The sequence below is a fragment of the Aotus nancymaae genome, unplaced genomic scaffold (assembly GCF_030222135.1).
Source record: "Aotus nancymaae isolate 86718 unplaced genomic scaffold, 86718_ANA_hifiasm-v0.15.2.pri h1tg000025l, whole genome shotgun sequence".
Lineage (NCBI taxonomy): Eukaryota > Metazoa > Chordata > Mammalia > Primates > Aotidae > Aotus > Aotus nancymaae.
Genome location: NW_026988438.1, coordinates 23,060,967 through 23,086,062, shown reverse-complemented (window position 1 = coordinate 23,086,062; position 25,096 = coordinate 23,060,967). Strand labels below are relative to the sequence as shown.

General features: G+C 37.4%; 1 protein-coding gene and 1 pseudogene across 2 annotated transcripts in view; one reads left to right on the top strand and one right to left on the bottom strand.

The window, feature by feature from the left end:
* Positions 1 to 1,444: 1,444 nt before the first annotated feature.
* The window catches only part of LOC105723328 (T cell receptor gamma constant 1), a 61,023-nt gene continuing 37,371 nt past the window's right edge, over positions 1,445 to 25,096 (bottom strand). Inside the window, exons 6-9 of one of the 2 annotated variants that reach the window (XM_064380440.1) lie at positions 12,974 to 13,010; positions 8,861 to 9,190; positions 3,722 to 3,769; positions 1,445 to 2,107 (exon numbers count right to left, since the gene is read on the bottom strand). In XM_064380440.1, coding sequence (XP_064236510.1) covers positions 1,965 to 2,107; positions 3,722 to 3,769; positions 8,861 to 9,190; positions 12,974 to 13,010 — 558 coding nt within the window. In that variant the 3' untranslated portion in view covers positions 1,445 to 1,964. Of the gene's footprint in view, positions 2,108 to 3,721; positions 3,770 to 8,860; positions 9,191 to 12,973; positions 13,011 to 19,750; positions 19,811 to 25,096 lie in introns of both variants that reach the window. The other variant, XM_064380439.1, reaches the window with a different exon arrangement.
* LOC135276523 (large ribosomal subunit protein eL37-like) lies at positions 5,276 to 5,569 on the top strand (annotated as a pseudogene).

Sequence of the window (25,096 nt, the reverse complement as noted above, 5' to 3'; positions counted from 1 at the left end):
GTACTGACCTCAACTGGGTCATCAAGGATTTCTGGATGCCTAGTGCATAGTAGGTACACACTGAGTCCCTATTCCCACCACCTAACCTCTCTGCAGAGAGGTACAGTAGAGCTAACTGTTAGTGCTTTTGCATGTGTGTGGAATCTACTGTGAAAGGAAAAGAACAACTTGGGACCCCAATTCACCATGCTATTTTTTAGAATAAAAATAAGCCAGGCCGGGGTGCTGGATCATGCCTGTAATCCCAGCACTTTGGGAAACCAAGGCGGGCAGATCACAAGGTCAGGAGAGCGAGACCATCCTGTCCAACATGGTGAAACTTCGTTTCTACTAAAATATTTTAAAAATTACCCAGGTGTGGTGCTGTGTGCCTATAGTCCCAGCTACTCAAGAGGCTGAGGCAGGGGAATCGCTGGAACCTGGGAGGTAGAGGTTGCAGTGAGCCGAGATCACCCCACTGCACTTCATCCTGGCGACAGAGCGAGATTCTGTCTCGAAAAAAGGAAGAAAGAACCCAAAAACTGGGTCATGCAAGAAACTGCCTTTCCTTTTGTGCCTACACAGACAGCTACAGATAAAAGGTTAATAGCTCCAGAGGTAGCCACTCTATGTTCACCCTATCTTATGTAAAGTGCTGATTTACTGAGCGCAACATGAATACATAATTGGCACTTCCCCTGCCTGCTCTCTTGCTCTTACAACACGTGGACTATGACACTCTCCCTCTTTCTTCTCCAGCCCACTTATCCTTTTTAAATGTCAAGGCCCTCAAATTCGTCTTTGGAGAAAGGCACAGATCATAGACTGTTTCTGTGATTCCATGTTATTTTCTTCTGGGCATGCCCTTAACCTGGGCAAAATAAACTTCTCAGTTGATCGAGGCCTGAGTCAGATACTTTTTGGTTTGTTACTGTAGAGTAGAACTACCAACAGTGCGTGCTGATACTGTAGAGGATTTGCATGTGCCAGGTGTTATTAACTCATGTAATCTACATAACTCCAGGAAACGGTGCATTATGACTTCATTTTGCACGAGGAGATTATGGCACATAGAGTTCCTGTAACTTGCCTGAGGTCACACAGATACTAAATACCATACCCAGGATTCCTGAGACCAGAGAGCATGTGCATAACCTCTCCATCACGCTGCCTCTCTGGTGTATCCTCTCATGAGGATATTGTGAGGATCAGGAAACACAGTGTCTGTGAAACACACTAGAGCTGAGCTCACACAGTACGCGTCACAGTAGATGGTGTCCGATTGCCATTGGAATGTCCTAAACCAAATGAATTTTACTCAGGTGACCTTTAAAAGAGAAGCCACATGGGCTCCTTCATTTGGTTGTGAGTCCTCTTAGAAGGTGTCATAACCACTATCTCAGGGAAATAATTAGAAATGAGGTGTTGGACCATTCTTACAACCAATACAGAATTCCATAGCCCAGTTGCCATGCTGTGTCTTACCTTGGATGTTCAATTCAATGTCACCAAATTAAAATACACATGGACAAAAGTCAACTTTTCATTTTTAAAAAATTTATTTTGCCTATTATGAAAAACACACCACATAATTCAACTAGCAAAGAAGGCTGCTTCAGGGCGTGTAAAATGAAAAGTTTCCAGGCAGTTATCTGATTAAAGAACACTAAGGGAGGAACAAGGCTAGAAGCCGCAGGCTGTCCACACTATGGCAGTGGCTATTATTTGGGTTGGCTGGAAGAGCTGTGGAGAATATGGAGAGAGTGGTGCTAGAGACTGCCATGGCTATTCCTCATTGTTATTACAGAGTGAGGTTTTCTGTGTGCCTGCTGGTTCGAAAACCATTATACGATAATGATAGAATAGCACACACATGAGAACTGAAATAGCCCCAATCCAGGAAAAAAGCCCAGCTAGATCCTCAGCAGACGCTTCTAAAGACAATAAATGATGAAGAGAAGATGGCATCCTTATGCCACAGTCTGTTACGATCTCTCCCCATTGCAGCAGGCAGCCGTTCCTCTAAGCAGAGAGAAGGTGATGATGGCAAAATAGACCACACTCTTGAGGAGCAGGAGGAGGTACGTGTAATATGCCGAGGTGTTTGTGAGCTGCAGCAGCAGTGCATCTAAGAGAAATTTCACATGTTCTTTTTTCAGACTAAGATATATTATTGGGAGAGAGGTTCACAAATACTTACTTCTGATGATCTATATTGAAGTGATACTCCACCACCACCAAAACCTAAAAGTAAATATCTACTACTTCCACCACCACCAAGAGCAAGACAAGTCAGAATTCAGCTTTCAAGTTGATTAACGACCTCTGCTAAATTCAGTTGGAACATTCCAAACTATTAAAAAGCAAAGTTGCACTGTAGAAAATCAAAGAAAGTGGTTAATCCAGATTCGCTGATGTGTTAGGTAGCTGTCGCACACTCACCTGTCTCTCCTAAATGTCTCTAATTATGGCTATGCTATTACTGGGTGATATCATTTAATATCATTTGAAGTTTTGCAAGATATATGTGATGTCAAGGCATAAGTAAAGACAATGATGGTGGACCACAGTGGCTAGTCAATGAGCTACAAGGCTGAGTCTCTCCCTGTGGAAATTTCCACCTTACATGTTTTGTCTTCCTAAAGTCAGAACTCTAGAAACATCACTCCTTGGTGTGGAAAAGGATTTCAAGAAGTGATGTGTTTATAACTCCCTGCCCTTGGTCAAGTGAGGTGTTACTGCCCCTCCTTGCCTGGTGTGGCAGCTGAAGTTCAGAGCCCCCTTGGTATTGGAAATAGAGGAAAGTTGAGCGGGGCTAGAGCCCATGCTTCTAGTCACATTCTTTGTGTGAATGTGGAGAGAAAAGGCCAGAAATCAGTACTGATTCTGTGTCTGCTAAATGAGATACCCTATGCCAGACATCTCACATGCATGCCCTTATCTCTTCAATAACTGTGAATCTGGTGTAATTGTTCTTGGTTGGCTGATGAGAAAAATGTTACTCACAAAATACAGGTCATTTACATCTAATCATTAAAAGATCTGGAGTTAAAGTCCAGTCTGCAAAGCCTAGGCACCCAGCCATCCCCACATTATGTCCATTTTGCCTCAGGTCCCTGGCCCTGGAATTTCTTGCTATCTGACTCTATTATAGAAAAAGAATACAGAACTTAGTAAGTGCATGGACTCTTTACTTGACGGCCTGATTTGAAATCCCAGATCTAGCTGTGTGACATATATAAAGGATTTGTATAATTATTTGCTTTAAAGGGACTGTAAAATGGGAGAAGAAAATGTTGTACCATTTTATAGAAGTATTAAGAGGATTAAACAAGAAAGTACAGAACATAGCCCAAGCCCCTCTGTGTAAAAAGCACTTGATAAACACTCGTTCGTGTTATTAGCTAGTAGCAAGTGCAAAGACTAAAACAAAACAACTCTAGAAGCAACATGGTATCATGTTTCCCCAGTTGTGAAAACAAAAGACACAGGAATGAATGAAGTCTCTTTTTTGAAATAATTAAAAGCATATCACTGTACCCTCTAATTTACAGTCATCTCATACCCAAAGCAGTAGTTTGCTTTGTTAATACAACTCCTAGAAAATGAGGGACTAATGTAAAATATCACTAAGTTCATTCTGCAACATCCAACCTAGAAAAATCCATTTCCTGATTTTTCAAGCCAGAGAAGTTGAAAAGTTAAAATGATCAGGAGGAAATAAAAAAACACAAAAACTTACCATTTGCATCTTTCGAACAACTGTCTTTGGGATCCATTGAGATGACATCTAGAAGAATGAGAGCAAGTGCTAATCAATTGTTCATGCCCATTATTTGTCAAGGGGGGTGTGTGTGTGTGTTGTGTAATTAAATGAATATTATAAAAATCTGTCAACAGAGAGGCAGGAGGACAGTTATTAAAAATGTGAACCCACAATTCCAGAAATAATTGGTCTGATTCTATGTAATTAGGTAGATCTAATTCACATATTAAGTTTTTGCAGATAAAGATGTTAAAGTTCATGAAGAATACATTTTTTTTCTTTTTTTTTTATCACAACTGGAGTGTAGTATCCAAGACCATTTGGTTTTCCTTCTATATTCATAGCTCCTAGCACAGTGCCTGCCACAAAGTATGTTTCTGATAAATGCTTGTTCAATGGAAAAATAAATAGAGCAAGTGGCTACTTTACAGTCTTCAGCACACACTGCTGACATGAAATCAGCAAAAAGAATAATTTGGGGGATTTTTTGAAGCAGAGTCTCGCTGTCACCCAGACAAGTGGAGTACAGCGGTGTCATCAAAGCTTATTGAAGCCTCAACCTCCTCAGGATCAGGTGATCCTCCCATCTCAGCCTCCTGAGTAGCTGGGACTGCAGGCACACGCCACCATGCCCAGCTAATCTTTGTATTTTTTGTAGACAGGGTTTTCGCCATGTTGCCCAGGCTGGTCTCGAAAATCCTGGGCTCAAGCAATCTTCCTGCCTTGTTCTCCCAAAATGCTGGGATTACAGGGATGAGTCACCACACCCGTCAAAGAATCCTTTCAGTTCTAGAATCCACAACAGAATCTTACATGTTTGAAGGAGTCTGGCTTAGGAAAATTCTCATCCAAGCAGAAAAAAGCAGTCATACCTTTCCAAATCATGCATATCCCAGAGACCCCAGTTCGAGCACACGATTTTCTGGAGGTATAGTGTTTCTGGACATAACAATATTAATAAAAGCTAATATCTACTGAGTGCTCATTATTGAGCCAGGCACTATGTTAAATGCTTCCCATGCATTTTTTGTTTGTTTGTTTAATTCCCCAATAACACTTTAAGTGAGTTTTATTATGAATGGCCCCATGTTCTGAATGAGGAAATAAAGTTTAAAAAGTGCAGGCGAGGCCGGGCGCGGTGGCTCACTTTGGGAGGCCGAGGTGGGCGGATCACGAGGTCGGGAGATTGACGCCATCCTAGCTAACATGGTGAAACCCTGTCTCTACTAAAAATACAAAAAATTAGCCGTGCGTGGCGGCACGCGCCTATAGTCCCAGCTACTTGGGAGACTGAGGCAGGAGAATTGTTTGAACCAGAGAGACAGAGGTTGCAGTCAGCCGAGATTGCACCACTGCACTCCAGCCTGGGCAACAGAGATTCTGTCTTTAAAAAAAAAAAAAAAAAGTTCAGGCAACTTGCCGAGAGTCCTGCTAGTGAATAGCAGAGCCAGTATTCACACAGTAGTTGTAGGGGAATAAAAGAAATTGCACATGTCTTCCGGTCTTTCTGGTCTCGGCCGCAGAAGCAAAATGACTAAGGGAACGTCACCGTTTGGGAAGCGTCGCAAGAAGACGCACGCGTTGTGCCGCTGCTGTGGCTCTAAGGCCTACCACCTTCAGAAGTCCACCTGTGGCAAATGTGGCTGCCCTGCCAGGCGCAAGAGAAAATGTAACTGGAGTGCCAAGGCTAAAAGACCAAATACCACCGGGACTGGTCGAATGAGGCACCTAGAAAGTGTATAGAGCAGATTGAGGCATGGATTCCGTGAGGGAACAACACCGAAATCCAAGAGGACAGCTGTTGCAGCGTCCAGTTCATCTTAAGAATTTCAACAATTAGTCACGCAATAAATGTTCTGGTTTTAAAAATAAAAGTAAAGAAATTGGACATGTGAAAAGTACTTTGTAGAAATAATCCACAGAAATAGATATAAAGTGATTTATAAAGAGACAATATAATTTCACCATTGTGTACTCTAAGAAAATCTCTTTCAGTTTGTTAATTATTCTCAGCAAAAGGTCTTTTTTATTACAGGAGCTCAGCATCTTAGTGCAATTATTTCTGGGACTACAAAGAGAGGTCAAGGTCAAGCCACATTGATAGTTCTCTGAATAAAACCTGAAGTGAGAGCTGAATTTATCTGTGATGTAAGAAAAAAAAAAAGAAAAGAAAAGGAAGCAACAAACATGGATACAAAGACAACATATTTTAAAACAGATAGAAGAAAACAGAGTCACATTGGTTTGGTTTATTATTTTTCGAGTAGATGTATTCCTGTCTATATGGATATGATTCTGTTCAGTGAGATCTTTATTTTGTGTATTCTATAAAATGGACTTGAGGTATAGGTTCTGGCTAAGTCTCACAGATGAAAATGTTAGTTACTATGTCTCATGTCCAAATATCTTTAAGGTCTGACTTTAAAGGGTTTTCAATGTCTTTTTATTTTCCTTATGGTGGCTTTATTTATTAAAAGGTAAATGAAAATGACTATAACTTACTTCTATGCATTGATTGAGGCAAAAAAAAAAAAAAAAGAAAGTAACAATTCCTCATAATAAAATCTGTAAGTGTATCCTGAGTTCTCTCACAATCAAGGTTGGTTGCCAATGTGGACCAGATTAGTTTTATCTGCTTTTTATTACAGGAACTCAGCATCTTAGTACAATTATTTCTGGGACTAGAAAGAGAGGTCAAGGTCAAGTCACATTGATAGTGTGACTTGTCACATTGAAGTGCTTCAAAAGCACTTCATTATTATATAATATGATCACTTCCTTGTTATATTTTTAGCTTTTATCAGAAAAACAAATTTCCAATAAAGATCATTAGAAATCTACTGTAGAATGACATTAAGAGAAGTGTCCTTCTTAACTTAGTTGTCTTGAGAAGCGCATGAAAGAATTACTTTTAGACTGAGAGCGGTGGCTCACATCTGTAATCCCAGCACTTTGGGAGTCTGAGGCAGATGGATCACCTGAGGTCAGGAGTTCGAGACCAGCCTGGCCAACATGCTGAAACCCCGTCTCTACTAAAAATACAAAAATTAGCCAAGTGTGGTGGCAGGTGCCTGTAATCCCAACTACTCAGGGGGCTGAGGTAGGAGAATCACTTGCACCAGGGAGGTGGAAGTTGCAGTGAGCCGAGATCCCACCACAGCACTCCAGCCTGGGCGATGAGAGTGAAACTCTGTCTCAAAAAAAAAAAAAAAAAAATTTACTTTTAGAATTTAATGTAAAGTAAAATACATTATAAAACTGTAACTTCTTTCCTGTGTGATATTCACTGCCCTGTAACTTACTATACTTTTTATTTTGCACTGATCACTAGAAAAATCAGAACCTAGCTGGGTGCAATGCCTCACACCTGTTATCCCAGCACTTTGGGAGGCTGAGGTGGGCAGATCACTTGAGGTCAGGAGTTTGAGACCAGCCTGACCAATATGGAAAAACCTCGTCTCTACTAAAAATACAAAATTAGCTGGGCGTGGTGGCATGTGTCTATAATCCCAGCTACTTGAGAGGCTGAGGCAGGAGAATCACTTGAACCTGGAAGGTGGAGGTTGTGGTGAGCTGAGATCACACCATTGCACTCCAGCACAGGCAACAGTGCAAGACTCGGTCTCAAACAAGAAAAAGAAAGAAAACGAAAAGAGAAGAAAAATCAGAACTTACTAAGTGGACATTTAAGCACAGTGGTAAGACTAACCTCTAGCTTTGCACATTTGCCTCTTCTTTGTGTCTCAGCAAAGGAAATAGAAAATTGGGACTGTTTTTTAACCCCACTTCAGTTAGTTTAAGGAAAGGCTGTATCTAATACACTAAATACACAAATGAACACATCCATGCTAGCGTTTTGAAAGCAAGCCATTTTCCCTGCCATTGTTTTCTTTGCTCTCCATCATAGCCCCAGGAGCAAGTCAAGGTAACTCTTGAAATCACATTTGATCACTGCAGAAACTCAGGATCTGAGAAGCTAAAGACTTGCCCTAGAAATCTGGAATGGTACATGGCAAAGGTCTGCAAACATTTTGTTAATGCTCATTCCCCACTAGCTAAAAAGGACTTGTTAACCACAGGGAAAAGCACAGAATGAGTCTTTTTCATGGCCACTCTGGAGCTGCTGGACTGTTAGGTTCATACTCAGGATTTTGACACAGTGAGGGATTGGACCACTGGGCCAGGGCACATTCAGCCCTCTGCCCGATTGTCTAGAGATCTACAAAATCTGCATCAAAGGCACTGTTTTGGGACCTCGTGCATGAATCATGAGTGACCCTGAGTGATCAGGAAAAAAGTACATTCTCTGCACTGTCATGCATCCTCCTTGGGACAGTAACTCATCCTCCTCTATTCATCCACATTTCCACAGCCTAAGCCTGGCATGTCATCACAGTACAATACATGTTTATTAAGCTGCACTCACCAATGGTAGAAAATGCATTTATTATGGAAAATGGAAGAATGTTTGTACACGTAAGCCTTATCAACCTTTAATTATGAAACGTTACCGTATGGTAATATATAAAATAAAAATCTGAAAAACTCAAGGCCTTCATAAAACTGCAGGGGCCAAGACAATTCTCTGTTGTGTAGAACCACTCTGGCTTCTTCAGATAAACGTCATTTTGTCAACAATGAACCCATCGTTTCTAGGTTAAACTTTGTGGGTAGCAAGAGTGAGGTGAGTGGCTCTGCCTGCTTGGGTAGAACATTCCTGAAAGACATATACTCGTTCTTATTTCCCAATCAAGTGAAGTCATCAAAAGAAGGGAGAACTCTTTTTGAGCATTTGCCACGTGCTATGTTGCTAGATGCTTCCAAGTATGTTCTTTCCTTTAATCCATCTAACAACGCTAAAAAACAGCATTTCTCTTTCTTATTTTGGATAATGGAGCTGAGGCTGAGAAAACTTCAGTAACTTTTTCCATTTTGTTTTCTCCAAAACCTATACCATTTTAATTCTGTAGAAAAATAGCAGGGCGTTTATGCTACCATTAAGTATAACAACATTTAAGAAAGATTTATGTTTGTTTTTCATTAATACTGAAAGAAACAAATGCAGCATTCCCTCTCAAAGAAGTGTTCTGAGAGATGATATGTTTAGACACGTACCTGTCTTTACTGGAGGAAAGATAATTTCTTGATCAACTCCTTTTTTATTATTCTCATGTCTGACGATACATCTGTGTTCTTTATGCAGTGACTTTTCTGGCACCGTTAACCAGCTAAATTTCATGTAGGTGTCATTAGTCTTCATGGTGTTTCCCTCCTGGGATTCCAGAATCGTGTTGCTATTCTTTTCTTGCCAATGTATATTAATAACATCCGGGAAAAATTTCTCAAGAAGACAAAGATATGTTCCAGCCTTGTGGAGGTTTGTTTCCGCAATTGAAGGAAGAAAAATAGTGGGCTTGGGGGAAATGTCTGCACCAAGGTATTCATCTATGGGGAGAAATGGAATATGAATTTAAAAGAATTATTAGAGACACACACACATTGCATGGTTTGGAATGGCCTAGTACATAACAACAAAAAGAGAAGTTGCTAGTGAGCTAGCGTCCACCATGGCCTTTCACCCAGGATAGGTTGCACAGTACTTATTATTGTGCTTATTTTACAGATGTTGAAAAGAGGATTAAGAAATTAAATAACTTGCCAAAAGTCACAGCTCTCAACTGTCAGATGCTGGATGAAAACCTGGCCTTTGTTTATTTTGCCCATGCTGTGATGGAGTATGATTTTTAACTGCCTCCTACCAAGGCTTCCAATGTTCATGAACATGTTCATTTTATTTTTTAATCTCTTGTTTCATCATAGTGAAGCATGTTTTCAAAGTGGATGGCAGGGGAAAGGGGAAGAAGATCAGATAACTTCAAAGAGCTCTCTACAGATGAGACTCTTTGTTCCTTTTCCCACTTCCTTTTCCCATCCTTTGTAACTTATATTCTTTGGCCAAATAACATACATTCTCATGTTCCGCAATTTTGCATACTCCCAGTCTTCATTTACCGATTCTGTGATATGCCATATTTACTTCATTAATTTTTATTTTTTTAGACTGGGGCTTGCTCTGTCACCCAGGCTGGAATGCAGTGGCACAATCACAGCTCACTCCAGCCTCAACTTTCCAGGCTCAAGTGATCCTCCCACCTCAAACTCCCTAGAAGCTGGGACTACAGGCATGCACCACCATGCCTGGCTAATTATTTGTTGTAGAGACGCATTTCACCACGTTGACCAGGCTGGTCTCAGACTCCTGTGCTCAAGTAATCTGCCTGCCTCAGCCTCCCAAAGTGCTAGAATTATAGGCGTGAGCCACCATGCCTAGCCATTTTTTTTACTTCTTTTATTGTTAACAATAAATACACAGTCACTTGCTTTTGTGGGAATCTACTTCCACATATACATACTGTCTATCAAGTTGACCGTGTAGCTTCAATGTGTATACCATGAGCAGTCCTCCTAGTTAATATCTAACTTTATATAACATCTCAATTTCACATCTGCACCCTCCAGGTTTTTGGGTGAGCCAGTATTTACAGCTGTACCTCCAAATTATTCACCATGTCTTGAATTTAGAAGCAAAATGGCAACATTTGCAAAACTCCTATTTAAAAGTTTTATTGATTTTCAGAAATATTCTTGTATTAATCTTATCCAGTAACGCACTTATCACAATTTTGTTTTGCTATAGAAAATATTAACAAAAGCACATTTTATTTTGGAATTTCATTTGAAGTTTAAGCATAACTAAGAACGCACCGGGGTATGTTTTTTAGACTGGTTTTTAATAAATTTACCCTATTAATGAGAAGGTCTGTATAAATCAGCATATCTATATTTTGACTTTTGATGTCTCTCCCAGAATTTGTATCTGTCCTATATGCGACGTAACTGTTTCGAAGCTCCATTATTGTCTTTGTCTTGCCTGCTGAATAACGTGTGTATGTAATTGCTGTATTAAAAGTCAGGATTCCAGAGTTTCTTATAGGCATAGGGTCAAGATACATAACAAAGCGTTATATGTTTACAAAGGCATATCACTGGAATCTGGAATGTTAATGGGTTATACGTTTATTTTTAATCAAATAACTGAAATTATAAATGTTGCAATTCTTTCTAATTTGATTTCCAGTTGAAACTCAAATGCTTTGACTGGTTTGAAGTGAGTTTAATAATTGAACAATTTCTTAAAAAAGTAAGAATTAAATTTCTCATTTGAGAATAAAAGAAAAAAATTCTTGATGATTTACATTTGTGTAGCAAAGCTTCTGATTTTCACACAAAATTAGTAAACATATACAGTAAGATTAATTTTTGAGCATGCTATAAATTTAATTAGGCATAATGCGCTTATTTTAATTTCATATACTTTGCTTTTAGTGCAAATAGTATTTTACTTGTTATAGTTGTAAGACAGTGTATATTTCTCCACTATATAGTTTGTTTCTACTTTTAAAAGCATGCTATAAAATATAAGATTAATTTTTCAATTGTACATTATATGTATATAATTTTAGTCTCTAATCAATATATTTTCCAATCTAATTTTCATCTTAGGAACTAGTGTCTCTTCTTGGAAATACTTCTTATTCATCATACTAAAGAAATTAAAAATCAAATGATAAACTTGAACATATTCTGTATGGTGCCACAGCATTCATTGCCTCTTGTCCCTTTTCTTTAGCTAGATTTTTAAAGTTTCATTCTTTTCAGGACAAAATGAATCTGGAACTTCCATAACTTTCTCAATGTAATAGTTAACTAATCATTAAATAGCATACTTGATGATACATGGTAAGGGCCAATATTCTGGATCATCTTATCACATGATTTTTTAAAATGTACATCTTAAGAGTGTTTTTTATGGTCAAAATTTTTTATAATGCATAGAATGGCAACCATTCTACTTACTTCAATGATAAATAGAATTTATATATTTTATTTATTTAAAATAATAAACCTGCTGGATTCATTTATGTACATTTGTTTGCATAATCAAATAGTATATTTGAGTTAAATTGCCTGTTGTTTGTAGCTTATTAAAATGCAGCAGTAAATTCTATGTAAATTTACCAAATATCAACTATATTTTCTATAGACAGTATGATATATTAAATCCACATATGGGAACTTATTTAAGTGTTCTCTTTTTCTTATTTGTTTCATTAGATAAATAGTTATAGCTATTTTATATTTAAATATGTATTTCAAATTTATGTTTCCAACTGTATTTAATTGATTTGACATCTTGACAATTTTTGGTAAGATTTTAACCCTTTTCTGAAATGTATGAACAGCACCCTAAACTAATTGGCTATGAATCTTAGGACCAATATGTTGTTGTTAGAAATGATATCAATTAAGATAAAGGATTATGTAAAGCACATAGGACTACAAAAATAAAAAATAAACATCTTAATATAATTTTTTTGCCAAGTGATTAAAAAGTCTGCTAACAAGAAATGAATTGATATTTCTAAGTTCAATTTGTGTGTGTGTGTGAGTGGATTTTAAGATAAGCTTCCGTTTGAGCAGTTAGATGTACAGCTGAATCCTCTGGAGAATCGCTCTTCTGTAAATTCCATGGGCTGAAAGCAACTCTCCATAGTAGATCCCATTCTCTCTTTACATGAGAATCCAGAGAATATTTGTTGGGCATGTATTTTGTGTTAGACAGCATGCCAAGTACTTAATTCACACTCTCTTCTTCAATTCTTATACAACCTTGCTGAATGCATACTGCTATCCCATTTTATGGATTAGAAAAGTGAGGCCAGAGAATAATCACCCAAGTTTGCTAAGCCGTGAGTGGTGGAGCTAGAGTTCCAGGTTGACCTGACTCCAACACCTGGGTTCTTTCACAACATGCTGGACCATCAGAGGTGAACATGTGTCCACTTAATAGAGTCTCTCACAAACTTACCTGTCATAACACATTTTGTCTCAGGGACAAATATTTTAATGATAATATTTCATACATCATATGTGAGTACTTTATAGAAATCCATATATGCACAAAGCCAAATCCTATTGTGATATTTGTACAATATTATCTAGGTTCTCTTTTAGTATAAGCATTTGTTTTAAAGTCACTCCTAAGATTTCTACATGAATCCCCATCAAATTCCTCTTTTTTTTCTAAACATTATTACATTGTTCCAATTTAATCATTTCTTGCCTTCCCCCATTACCTTGGAAATATTGTATTCTTCTGATACCTACCTGTGACGACAAGTGTTGTTCCACCACCAAAGTGTTTCTTAAGATAATAATCCCACAGTGATTCAATCCGTATCAAAAACTTTAAGTCAGTTTCCCTGAGTTCTTCAAATTCTAGTGGTCTGGGATTCTCAAAACACCAGGGTTCCAGTCTTTGTTCATTTTGCTCATAAAAGTTATGTTGCTCAACAAATCAGATAACTTAAAGCTTTTGGTGTTTTATTTATCTAAAAACAGTGATGCTAGTGGAAATCAGTTCAACGTCGCTACCAGCACTGAAGTGAGACCAAAATGAAAGAAGCTATAAACAAGCAATTTGATCAAAGTGTTACAGGTCCTGGTGCAGTGGCTTGTGCCTGTAATCCCAGCACTTTGGGAGGCTGAGGTGGGAGGATTGCTTGAGCTCAGAACTTTGAGGCCAGCCTGGACAACATAGTACATAGTGAGACCCCATCTTTACTAAAAATTTAAAAAAATATTAGCTGAGCATGATATGCATGCCTGTAGTCCCAGCTACTCAAGAGGCTGAGGCAGGAGGGTCGCTTGATCCTAACAGTTTGAGGCTGCAGTGAGCCTTGATTGCACCACTGCACTCCCACCTGGGCAACAGAGGAAGACCCTGTCTCAAAAAATAAAAAATGCTATGGAAATACAAGAGGTTATGGTGATGATATCATCATCATTGTTACGATTAGCAATCTGTTTGCTATTAGTGTGTGCCTTGACATGGCAGTTTAATCCTGTAGTACGAAGCCTTGCCCTTACTAAAAAAAAATTCAGCACTTTGGAGTGGCAGTTAAATCCATAGCAATTAAGCAGGAAGAATCATTTCTCAGTTCCTCCGTTTGCATTCCACTTCGCTCTGACTTGCCTAGGATTCTCAAAGCCACCATCCCCAACATCACAAGAAACATGCTTTCCACATGCCCAATTTTTAATAGGCTATCATTTGCCTTATCTGCTTTGTTAAGAAAATCAAAGGGAACATTGACTAAAGTCTAATATATGCAGTCAGTGTATGGAAATTATTCACTTGTGTTTTCCAAAACAAATGGCTCTTTCTTCTAATCAGCAGCACAACATATTTGCATTCCAAGTTTTATCAGAAATTTCAGCCTCAGACTGATTTCTGAATTCATGCCAAAGTCCAGCTTGAAACTCTTGGCTTGGCCTTTCAAGGCAGAATGGCTAGAGAAATGGCAGGAGGCATGGTCCTTAAATCCATCTTTCTGTTGTCACTTTAAATCACTACATGTTATCTGCACGATCATGTCTGCTGAGCATCACCATCTGTTCATTTCATTAAATGTCGGGATTCCCACAGAACCAATGCAGTAATATACAATGGATTTGCTTCATGACCATTCCTTTCATTTTCCAAAATGGAAGTTGAAGGCAAAGCCCACTCTTCCATTTCCTTCTAAAGGACTCATGCATCAAAGACCTTTTCTAATTTTGTAATGGAAAAAATATTGTATTTGAAGATTTGGTGTGCTTCTTTTTACAGTTAGTAAGAAGTATGTATTCCCTTACCTTTTTCTCCTACCTTTGAGCATAAAATTTTAACCAGTGCTCCTTGCTAGACAATCACTTTTTCCTTCTCCTTTCCTTAGAGCTTTTGATCATCTGTGTTTATTTAATGGTCTGACTGTGTTTGTGTATTTTAATTTAGGTCTTCTCAAATAGATTTTGGAAACAGGTAGCTTAAGTAAATAACAAATAGTTTGTGCATTATAGCATGTTTCTCTTTTGTCCCCAGGAGTTGATTGTTTTGTAAGGTCAGGCTCACATAAGACACAAGGAATAGAGAATATGGTTGCAAATCCTACCTCTGTTAGGGACACCTACATACTAAATTTAGATAGAAAGTGCCAGAACATAAAATGAGGCTTTCTTTCCCAAAATTTTCTCTCGTTATATGGGGAGGTGTCTAATGTATTTTACAGTCCTTGTTTAACCTCTCATATTTAATAATGTTCTTCTAACACTCCGCTTTGATCCAAAAGTACTAACTAGATGAGATACCAACATGAAATGAACTCAATGAATGCTAGTTTTGGTAAAATGTACTGGTAAAAGAAAAAAAAGCAAAGAAATTTATCGTGGATTTGGTCATTATTACTTGGGGCTAAGGTCCCTGCAGTTTTTACTTACTTCATACAAATGTAGAATAACACAATAAATTAGAAAAAAGGAAATTCCATTTAGTTTGTGAGTGGATAATTGTTTCTTTGGATAAAATATTCAGAGACACTATCCTATGGGGATTCCAAAATGGACCCTGAGACCTCAGATGGCTTAGAAATTTGCTCTAAGGTAGATGCTTTAGATGCATGTGAAGCATTGAAACAAAATTTTTAATAAAATATAAGGGCAAAAAAGGTAATATTTATCAACTGATATTGCTATTGATAGAATTTTTAACTTTGCAGGTATGATCCAGTTAAGAAATTAAAGTTATAAGTAGACATTTGACTGTTTTACCTAGATTCTTATAAATTTACATAATGAAGTTGGGGGAGGGGAAAATACAGATTTTTCTTAAACTTCTATATATTTTCTCTGGAAAATGAAAAATCACCTTTTATTCAGGCAGATTATGTTTGAGATAATACATAAAACATTCTAATTACCTTTAGAAGCAAGTACAATTAGTCGTTTAGAAATAGAAAGCATTTTACAAATAGTGATATTTGTTCTGAAGTGAGCTGTTGGATAGATGGGGATTGATACATTTATCTGTATTCCCAACTTTATAAAGACCTCTCATGGGTCATAACTTGAATTCTGGAAGAGAAATGAATATTTCTATCACCTACCAAGTGCCAGGCATTCTGGTAGGTAATTCCATATTTAATTTCATTTAATCTTTACGACATTCATTTGAGATAAATAATCTCCATTATCTTTATTGTACAGATCAATTTGAAATCAGAAGTTTCAACTTTGCTCTGTTATTGAAAAATATTAAGGACATTTGAAAAGAACATTTATGAAGTAGTGTGAAGGTGAAAAAGCCAGATCTATTATTGTGTATTTACTATGATTCCAACTTTCTAAAATAAACAAAAAGCATAGAAAAATGTTGAAATAAAAGTATAACAAAATGATAATGTGATGAGGGTGAACTTAAAATTGTAATTTTTTGTTTATTTTTGTGTTTTCTAATTTTTCTATAATGAATCGGTATTTTTATAATTTGAATAATTGGTGAATCAAAGTACACTTCCTAAAGGACAGTTACATAGAAAGTGGTAGACCCACAAGTCATCGAGAAAGAAAGTCTATACTTTTTCCTGCACCACACTTTCCTGAAAAATCACTTCTCAGAAAATTACAAATTATGAATTTGATTGCTATAATTCACGTTAAGTCATTTGGATAAAAGAGAATCAGAAGGTCACTTTTTAACTTATAAGTTCTTTTTATCATATGATCTCAACCACTAAGAAAACAAAAATATATAATTGCTTTCACTTTTTTCAATGCTTTATCAACTTTGTGAAAATTCTCTGAAAACTTTCATTTCAGTGGATCTAATAGACTAAGAGTATCTTTGTAAGATACTTTCTCTCATACAAGCAAAATTGCATCTTTAAGCTTAAACTAACAAATAATAAATTAACTTATTGGACTGATTTAAAAAAACAATAAATGCAGCTTATGTCACTTTTGAATATGGTCACACTGTGAAATATTTTGACACTTGATATTAATCATCCTTTGGTCAAATTATCAAATATTTCATCTTTCAGTGATCAAATGATGAGGGTAGCTGATTTCTTTTCACTCTTTTCCATTGGTTATTTTTAGAATTGAAGAAATAAAATCTCTAAACTAAACTTGTTTACAAAACTTTCTAAGAGAGATACCAAAGGTCTCCCTCCTTTAGAGACCCACAGTTGGTCGAGCTTCTTAGTAATGTCTCCCATGCTAGAGCAGGAAAATGTCTGACTCCTAAGGCATGATCCAAGTCACCTGACCTCTCTGGCGATTTCACCATGATTAGTGACCAAACCAGGAGAGAATCCTAGAACTCTGAGCCAGCTCCTGCATGCCTACCTCCCATCCTTCTTTACATTGCAAAATTTAAAGAAAACGTACCTGTAATGATGAGCTTTGTTCCGGGACCAAACACCTTGATTTTTTTGCCAAACTCTTGCCCACCACCTGAGAAGCCTTTATAAGAAACTCCCTTTGTGTTTGTTTTAAAATTGTGCCAACATTTTTTTTCAGTATTTACATAATTACATAAAAATTGGCCCTGCTGACATTAAGCCAAGACAAAGCTCAAACAAAATCGCAATAGACCTGAATGTAATTAGGAATTTGAGAACCGACCTTACCCTATCCTGCGCACTTTGGGTTACGTACATTCTCTCCTTGCGTCATATACATTGGAGAGACTGATTTTACCTTTTCTCATGATTTTGCCTGAATCTTCTAAATCTTCCCTAAAGAGTTTTCATGTATGCACTTTGTCTTAAGTGTAATTTAGAGTTAGTATTTTCCTAATTTTCAAAGAGAAACAATAATAGGATACTTATGTTTGACATTTAATAAATAGATAATTCGATATGATTTATAGGTATTTTGTGATTCGTATGTATGGAGGGATGGGTATCTAGATTGATTCTAAAGTAACTTCTTTTTGACCAGGTGCAGTGGCTCATGCTTATAATCCTAGCACTTTGGGAGGCTGAGGTGGAGGCAGATCTCTTGAGGTTGGGAGTTCAAAACCAGCCTGGCCAACATGGTGAAACTTCGTCTCTACTAAAAATACGAAAGAATTAGCCAGGCATGGTGGCGGGTGCCTGTAATTCCAGCTACTTAGGAGGCTGAAGCAAGAGAATTGCTTGAACCCGGGAAGTGGAGGTTGCAGTGAGCAGAGATCATGCCACTGCACTACAGCCTGTGTGACAGAGTGAGACTCCGTCTCAAAAAATAAATAAATAAGTAAACAAATAAAAATAAATAAAGTAACTTCTTTTTAGAATCCAATTCTCACTGATAGAATACTAGAAGAGTTGTTACAAAATATGAATTCTTAATGATGATTCATTGCTGAAAGACTGCTCCTTTTGACTTGGAAATACCCTTACAGTTTCCAGAGCACTGAATTAAATCCTGTGCTACTCACCAGAGAATCTGAGGCAGCTCTGAATTATGCAACTTACTACTGCAATATAGCATAGTTGCAATAGCTCCTTTATTAGTTTCAACATATCTGGCAAATTTGATGCCAATACAGAAAGACAACTGAGTGGAATGATGTCAAAATCACTCATTCTATAGAAATAACCTAAAAATTATATTTTGAGTATTTAATAAATGCACGTTCCACATGACTTTTTGGAGGAGAGAGAATTTCAGTGCCATACTTAGAAGCAGAAGAATTGTATTCATGTACAAATAGTAATACAAACTGTGACTTGTTACTACAAAAACAGTCAACTAAAGTGTCCATTCATAGGGTCAAGCTACAGAAGAGGAAATATTCAAAGTATAAAAATATGACTTAATATTTCTAAACATCACATAAGGGTCCAGATGAGGCACTTTGGAATAGACAACCTTAGCTAGATCCTAAACTGCCACAGTGACTGGTCATGTGACTCTAAGAAAATAACTGATCTTCTCTAGGCCTCGGTTTCCTCATCTGTGAAATGGAAATAAGAGGATCTCCTGTATAGGTCTGGTGAGGAATGAGATAACACACTGAAACTATTTAGCATGGTGTCTGGCTCTCAATAAACTTTACTAATATTAATTTTCTCCTTAAGGGGACAATATTGGGTCATTTTATCAAATTATTCCACCAAACACAATACATGGATCTTATAAGCAATAACTGCTACACGGATTAAGAAAGAAAACGAGCTCATGAACCCAAGACCTTTGCTTCTCTGGCAGCTACAGGCCAAAGAACACGGGCAGGGCCCAGCCAAGCCAGAATCTAGAATACTTATCTGCCATACTGGCAGCTTTTGAGTGTTGAGACTGCGTCTTGTTTGCCTTTTTATCTCTAACATCCAGAACAATTCAATTAATATTTGCTGAGAGGATGAATGAGCAAATGAAGATGTAAAATCATGAAGACTCTCCATTGACCATGGAGCTGAAATGGCTGTTTGAACTTACAAATTCTACTAAACTGGGCCATTTCCAGGTGATATAGCAAGAGTTCAAATAGTATAAATGTTGCTGACCTCAGCCTCCTTCAAAGAAACAAGAGCAGTAACAAATGGGATGTATTGACCTTCTATAGTAATTTACTACAAGAATTAATTTTTTCTTCACTGTTTCTCAGGATGAGATAAAAATCAATAATATGGATTTGGCAGGCTACCAGAAGAAGGGAGCACTATGTTATATCTCAAAATACAGAGAAGGAGTAATTAATAAAATTCCATTTTTATGTCTCTCACTTAAAAGACCTACAAAAAGTGTCCTTGGACCAAGCACTTACACCAATGTCGTATAGACATGGTTCTCAAAACATTTTAATTTCTAGCCAGAGTCTACAATGTGTGTGTGTGTGTGTGTGTGTGTGTGTGTGTGTATTCTAAAAGTAGAATTTCAATCTGCTTACAAACAGGAAAGGGAAGATAACATGTACAAAATTGTTTTGTTTCCCTATCCACCTAGCAGGCAAAATTGCTGTTCGTATACTGAGGCCAGGAATGTGAAAGATCCAGATAAGGTTGATCTTTTTTTTCTATGAAGCATCTATGAGTTTTTCATTATGGGGATAAAAGCAGAAAAAAAAAAGTTACTTACCAGGCGGAGTTACTATGAGCTTAGTCCCCTCTGCAAATACCTTGATCCAACCGGTGCTATCACACTGGTCTAAGCTTCTACAAAAATCTCAACCTCCTGATCTCCGTGACGTGACTGGCAATCCAACAACTTTGAACAAGCAGTTTGATCTTCTGGCTTTTTTGGAAGTCCTTGAATATAGGTATTGTGACATCTGATAGTTTGTCATTTTCCCTGATAAATTACCTGTTTTCTTTTAAGGCCATAATTTTTGAAAAGCACCAACAGAAAAGGGAAATGGGGGAAAAAAAAAGCAGGAAGAGAAAACAGCAGGCTCGATGGGTCAACCCACTATTTTTCTAAATTACCAGGAAAAGTACTCAGAGAATTGTCTTCTTTTTTTTTTTTTTTTAATTTCCAGGTGCTCAATTGTGTCGAAATTGCTTTGAGATTACATCAAAGGAAAAGCTCTACTGTTCTCACAAACACCAGGGCCTCTCTGTTAGCAATTTGGGAAGATAGCTCTGAAAGGAGGAAGCTCTTTAGTAAATGAAAATGCAAATGTGTCAAAGCAGACACACTTGAGAAATTTAAACTAATGTCTCCACTTTCAAAAAGCCACTTTTACCATTTGGCAACACAATGCTTTACCAAAGCAATGCCAAATAAGAAAATGTGTTCTGCAATGACTTTTTTATTATTATTCCTGGAATAGCAGAAGAAATTTGTAGAATTCTGTCTCCCATGAAATAATAGATTCTTTATTCAAACTATGCTATGACCCCCCCGCCACAAAAAATCCAGTTATCTGATATGTTGAAAAATCTGCAATCTTAAGCCAGAGTCTGCTGTGTGATCTCCTGAGTAAAGATGAGGTGTTCAGTTGAAAGGACTGAGGAGGACAGGCCGTGCATGACAATCTCCATGTCCACTCGAGATCCACCCTTGCTCCAGCCTAAGTACCATGAGTCCTCATTCAGGAAGGTATGAATGAGGTCACAGAGGGCACCTATCCATACGTGGCACCTCACAGCTCCCAATCCAATGGAGAGGACAACAGGGCTGAGTGAATATGTTTGGAAAGGGTTTCTTTTTAATAGAAAATTCAAAATTATTACTCGGAGCTGCCGATTACCCTTTACACCTGTCACAGATGGAGTGATGCCCGCTCAATCTCTTTTTGTCCTCTGGTCTTCCTTATTCCAGGACCATAAGGGGAAGCATCAGATGTCTTAGAAGCTGTCAATATTTCAAGAGCCATGAAGGATTTAAGTAATAAAATGTAAAAAAGTAATAAATTATAAACTCTTTTATTAAATTTACAAAAAAATACAACAATGATATGAAGAACACAGTATTCAGTTTTCCTAAAGGCATACAATAAAACCTAAATAAATGGAGAAACATACATTGATAGATCAAAAGCTCCTATCATAAAGAGGCCAATACATCTTAAATGCATCTATAAATTTCCACCAATTTCAGTCAAAATTACTATGACATGTTGTTGTTGAGTTCAAGGGTGTAAGGTTTAATGCTGGGCTAGTTCATTTTAAATTGTATAGGGATGAATAAATATGAGATGATAGAAAAAGAATTTTCTGAAAAATAGTTCAGCAAATAGACATTTGGCATAGTAGATCTTAATACTTATCACAAAGCTACTGAGATAATACGATAATGATGTAAGAATAATGAGACAGACAAATAAAACAGAACTCCTGCAGAAAATGTGTCAAGTATGTGTGGCTGTTTAAAACACACTGCAGCATTTTTAAATTGCAAGAAGATGATGGATTGTTTAGAAATGGTCAATAGGAAAATGATTATTTGGGAAAATAAAAGTATCCCTCTACCTCACCTCGCACAACATAGGGTCCAAATAGATTAAAATTACAAAGCTAGAAGGAACATGTAGGAGAATAATTGTATCCATTGGGTAAAGGGGCATGGGATGGAAAAAGGGTAGGAGAACCTTAACACATTAATTTTTAAAAAGTAAGAACATTGAAAATTTTCTATTTTTATGGTAGTTTCAAATAAATGTTTTTGAAAGAAGAATGGATAATGAAGACCCGCTAAAAGATTTAGGGAGAAAAGTGACATGATTAGGTTTACACTTTGGGAAGATAAATGTCGAGCAGAAAGGAAGGGGCACTGACCAGGACAGCAATTAAGGTGAAGCAGATGGTTTTATAGGTGGTCGCCAGAAGCCAATAAGAGGCAACCAAGGACCTGCGTTGCTGCAGTGATGGTGGAGATGGACAGAGTGGCTGGAGCAACAAACATTAACAGGTTTACCTGAGTTTTTAAAAGATTCTTATGAAATAAATTATTATCTCAGGAAGTTGGGAATGAAGAAAAAAAGACACTTTAAAATTGGAAAACCCAGGTTCAGATTCTAGTTCTTCCATTCTTGGTGATGTGCCCTTGAGCAGACACTTCTAAGAGCCTTCGTTTCCTCATCTTTTAAAGGAGAGGATTAGACCTATTTCCCAGGAATTTTGTACGATATTCATAATAAAGCCTGAGACACAGCAGGTGCTAAAAACTGATTATGCAATAATTCAGACAGAGAGACTTCACTTCATAAGGTAGAATGGAAATATCCTATTTCTGTGTCTTTTTATCTGAAACTTCTAAGTTACTGTTACTTCGGACTGTCAATTACCCTTTGCACCTGTCATAGATGGGATGATGCCCACTCAATTCCTTTTCGTCCTCTGCTTCTCCTTATCCCAGGACCACGTGGGGAAGCATCAGAAGTCTTAGAAGTTGTCTACATTTCAAGAGAAGGATTTAAGTAATAAAATGTAAAAAAGTAAGTAATAAATTATAACATCTTTTATTAAATTTACAAAAAAAAAGAACTATGTGAAGACCATAATGTCCAGGTTTTAATTAAAGGCATAAAATGAAACCTAAATGAATGTGTATAAACATGAACAATTTTGCTTCTAACCCTATGTTTTGGAACAGAAACATCCCCCCTCCCACATTTATCATGTCTTGAGATAACTAACTGAGGCAACTTAAATCCTGCTTCCAAGAAGACAGGTTATGAATGAATAAACATATAAATAACAAGTAAGTCAAGTGAGGTAAAGCACAAGTTGGCACTGCATTGCTTGAAATTTTGCATCATTTTTCAAGTTTGGTGATAATAACTTTCATAGAGAACAGCTCCAGCAAAATTTGTTAGAACATCAAAAGGTAATGAAGACGTATCTCATATTTCATTTCAGGATTTGGTTGCCAACATGAACCAAAATAATCATTTGCACATTTTTTCACATTGGTTTATCTTTTAGAAATTTTAATGGATCTTCATTAAATCGGGTACAGAAGTAAGTTAAGGCACGTCCGAGAAGAAACATGGGCAGACAACTGTCTGAAGCGAAATAAACACATTATCTGATACGTACAAGAGATTTAAAAAAAATCACATACTAACAATCTCTGAACCACTAACTTTCATAATTTAGCATAATTTGATTTCACATATGTTATCACTTAGATGATATCAGATATGTTACAATATAGTACAATGGATCTTTACTTGTTTCTAAAAACACCAGAGCAATCTTTGGAAGAGGCCAGGTCACTGCACTTTCAAGCAGATTCTGCCTTTTAGCAATTTTGCCATCTGTCTTCATTCTTAACCTGATGATTTAGTCTTTTAGGGTTTCTTTTGCAATTGGGGTATTTAACATGCCACTATGCATATTATAGCTACTTTTCAACTGATATTGCCCTTACAGGCAAACATGCCTGATGAAACATTTGTTTCTTTTGGGCAAACAAGAAATGTTTGCATAAAAGGCTCTTGTGTCTGGAATGTCTTGGGAAATTAATATTCTACTCTAAGCCCCAAATCTCCTTTTCACTTCCCTTCCCCCTGATCCAGGATGACAATCTAAAAGCCTGTGCTCTCTGATAGTGAAAGAAAACTCATAAATATAGGGTCTACCAAAAATGAGGCACCAATTATGCATTTATCTCTTTCAGCTTTACCCCACAAATTGTTATTACCATTAAAAGTCATGTGAGGAAACAGAATTAGGGAGTTCAAACTGAGCTAGGATTTCACTCCAGTTTTCAAGATCCCAAACCCTGTTCATCAATTACTTCACTGTTTGAGTGTAATTGGAAAGATGTGCATGGGAGAAACACAGTTTCCAGATGTAGTTTAGGTCTCTATAATATAGAGAATCTGTATCTCAAACAGCCATATATAGGATACTGGGTGTTGCTTTCTAGGAATCACAGAACATGTCAAATAAAATAAAAATCAGATGAAACAGTTAATTTGGATATTCTAAAAAGCAATGCGTAGTCACTGCAAACACCTAGCAAGATAATCTGTGCGGAATGGGGCTAGCTGAATCTGAATATCAAATTTACCTTCTTTTTATTTGTCTTTCAGTGACACCAGGAGATTATAGCATCCATGGGACCATTTGGGCCATGCACTTCAGAATGACAATCATTGCTGTCATGGCTTGCCTATTACCCTGCACGTGTCAGGGGAAACACAAAGAGTTTCTAACCTGCAGTAAGTTAGAGAGAAGACTGGGTGTTCTCTGCGTTGAGTCCATAGTGTTTCAGTCGGGGGCTCTGTTGAGACAGGCTATTCCAATCTCAGATTGGGCCACACAGGGTTGGGCCTGGTTTGTGGGTGACTTTCTGGCAGATGAAACCACCAGCTCCAGGGTTCCCATAACCTCCCTTCAGATCTCACATCACAGGAAACTCAATAATAGTTGGGTCTCCTCACCTCTTCTCTCATTACCAGGAGAAACAAAAAATGTAGAAGTCAACAAAACACTATGTGCTTGAGGAAACACCCTTGCCATTGCATCAGATGAAACAATATTCTCTTGCCATTTACTGCAATAAGAAAGTCTGAGGAGAAAAATAATACATGCTTGGAGATTAGGGGAAGGGAATGGAATTGGAATCAATAATTTTTTTTTCTGGCTATTTATCAGACATCCAAAAAGACAGGTACTGAGCTATAATGTAATGATACAGATACGGTTGCTACTATTGTTCTTGCTATTTTCAAGGTGTGACTGGTAAGGCCTAGGACACGAACAAGTCCTAGGACACTCTCTCAAGGCAGAAAGCAGGCCAGGGCTGCCCAGTTTGAACCAAATGCATGGCTAGACAGTTAGGATTGGTTCCAGGTTTCAGAGTGAAGAGTAGGAAACCCCAGCCTTGGTTCAGCAGATCCTTCTATTATAAGAATTTACTAATCTAGTCAGATAAAAAGCTAATCTCTACTTCCCACATGCCCGTATGTGTGATGGGCACACCAGGGAAATTGCTCCAATTAGTAGGGATTTCACAACAGTTAGGAAGCTA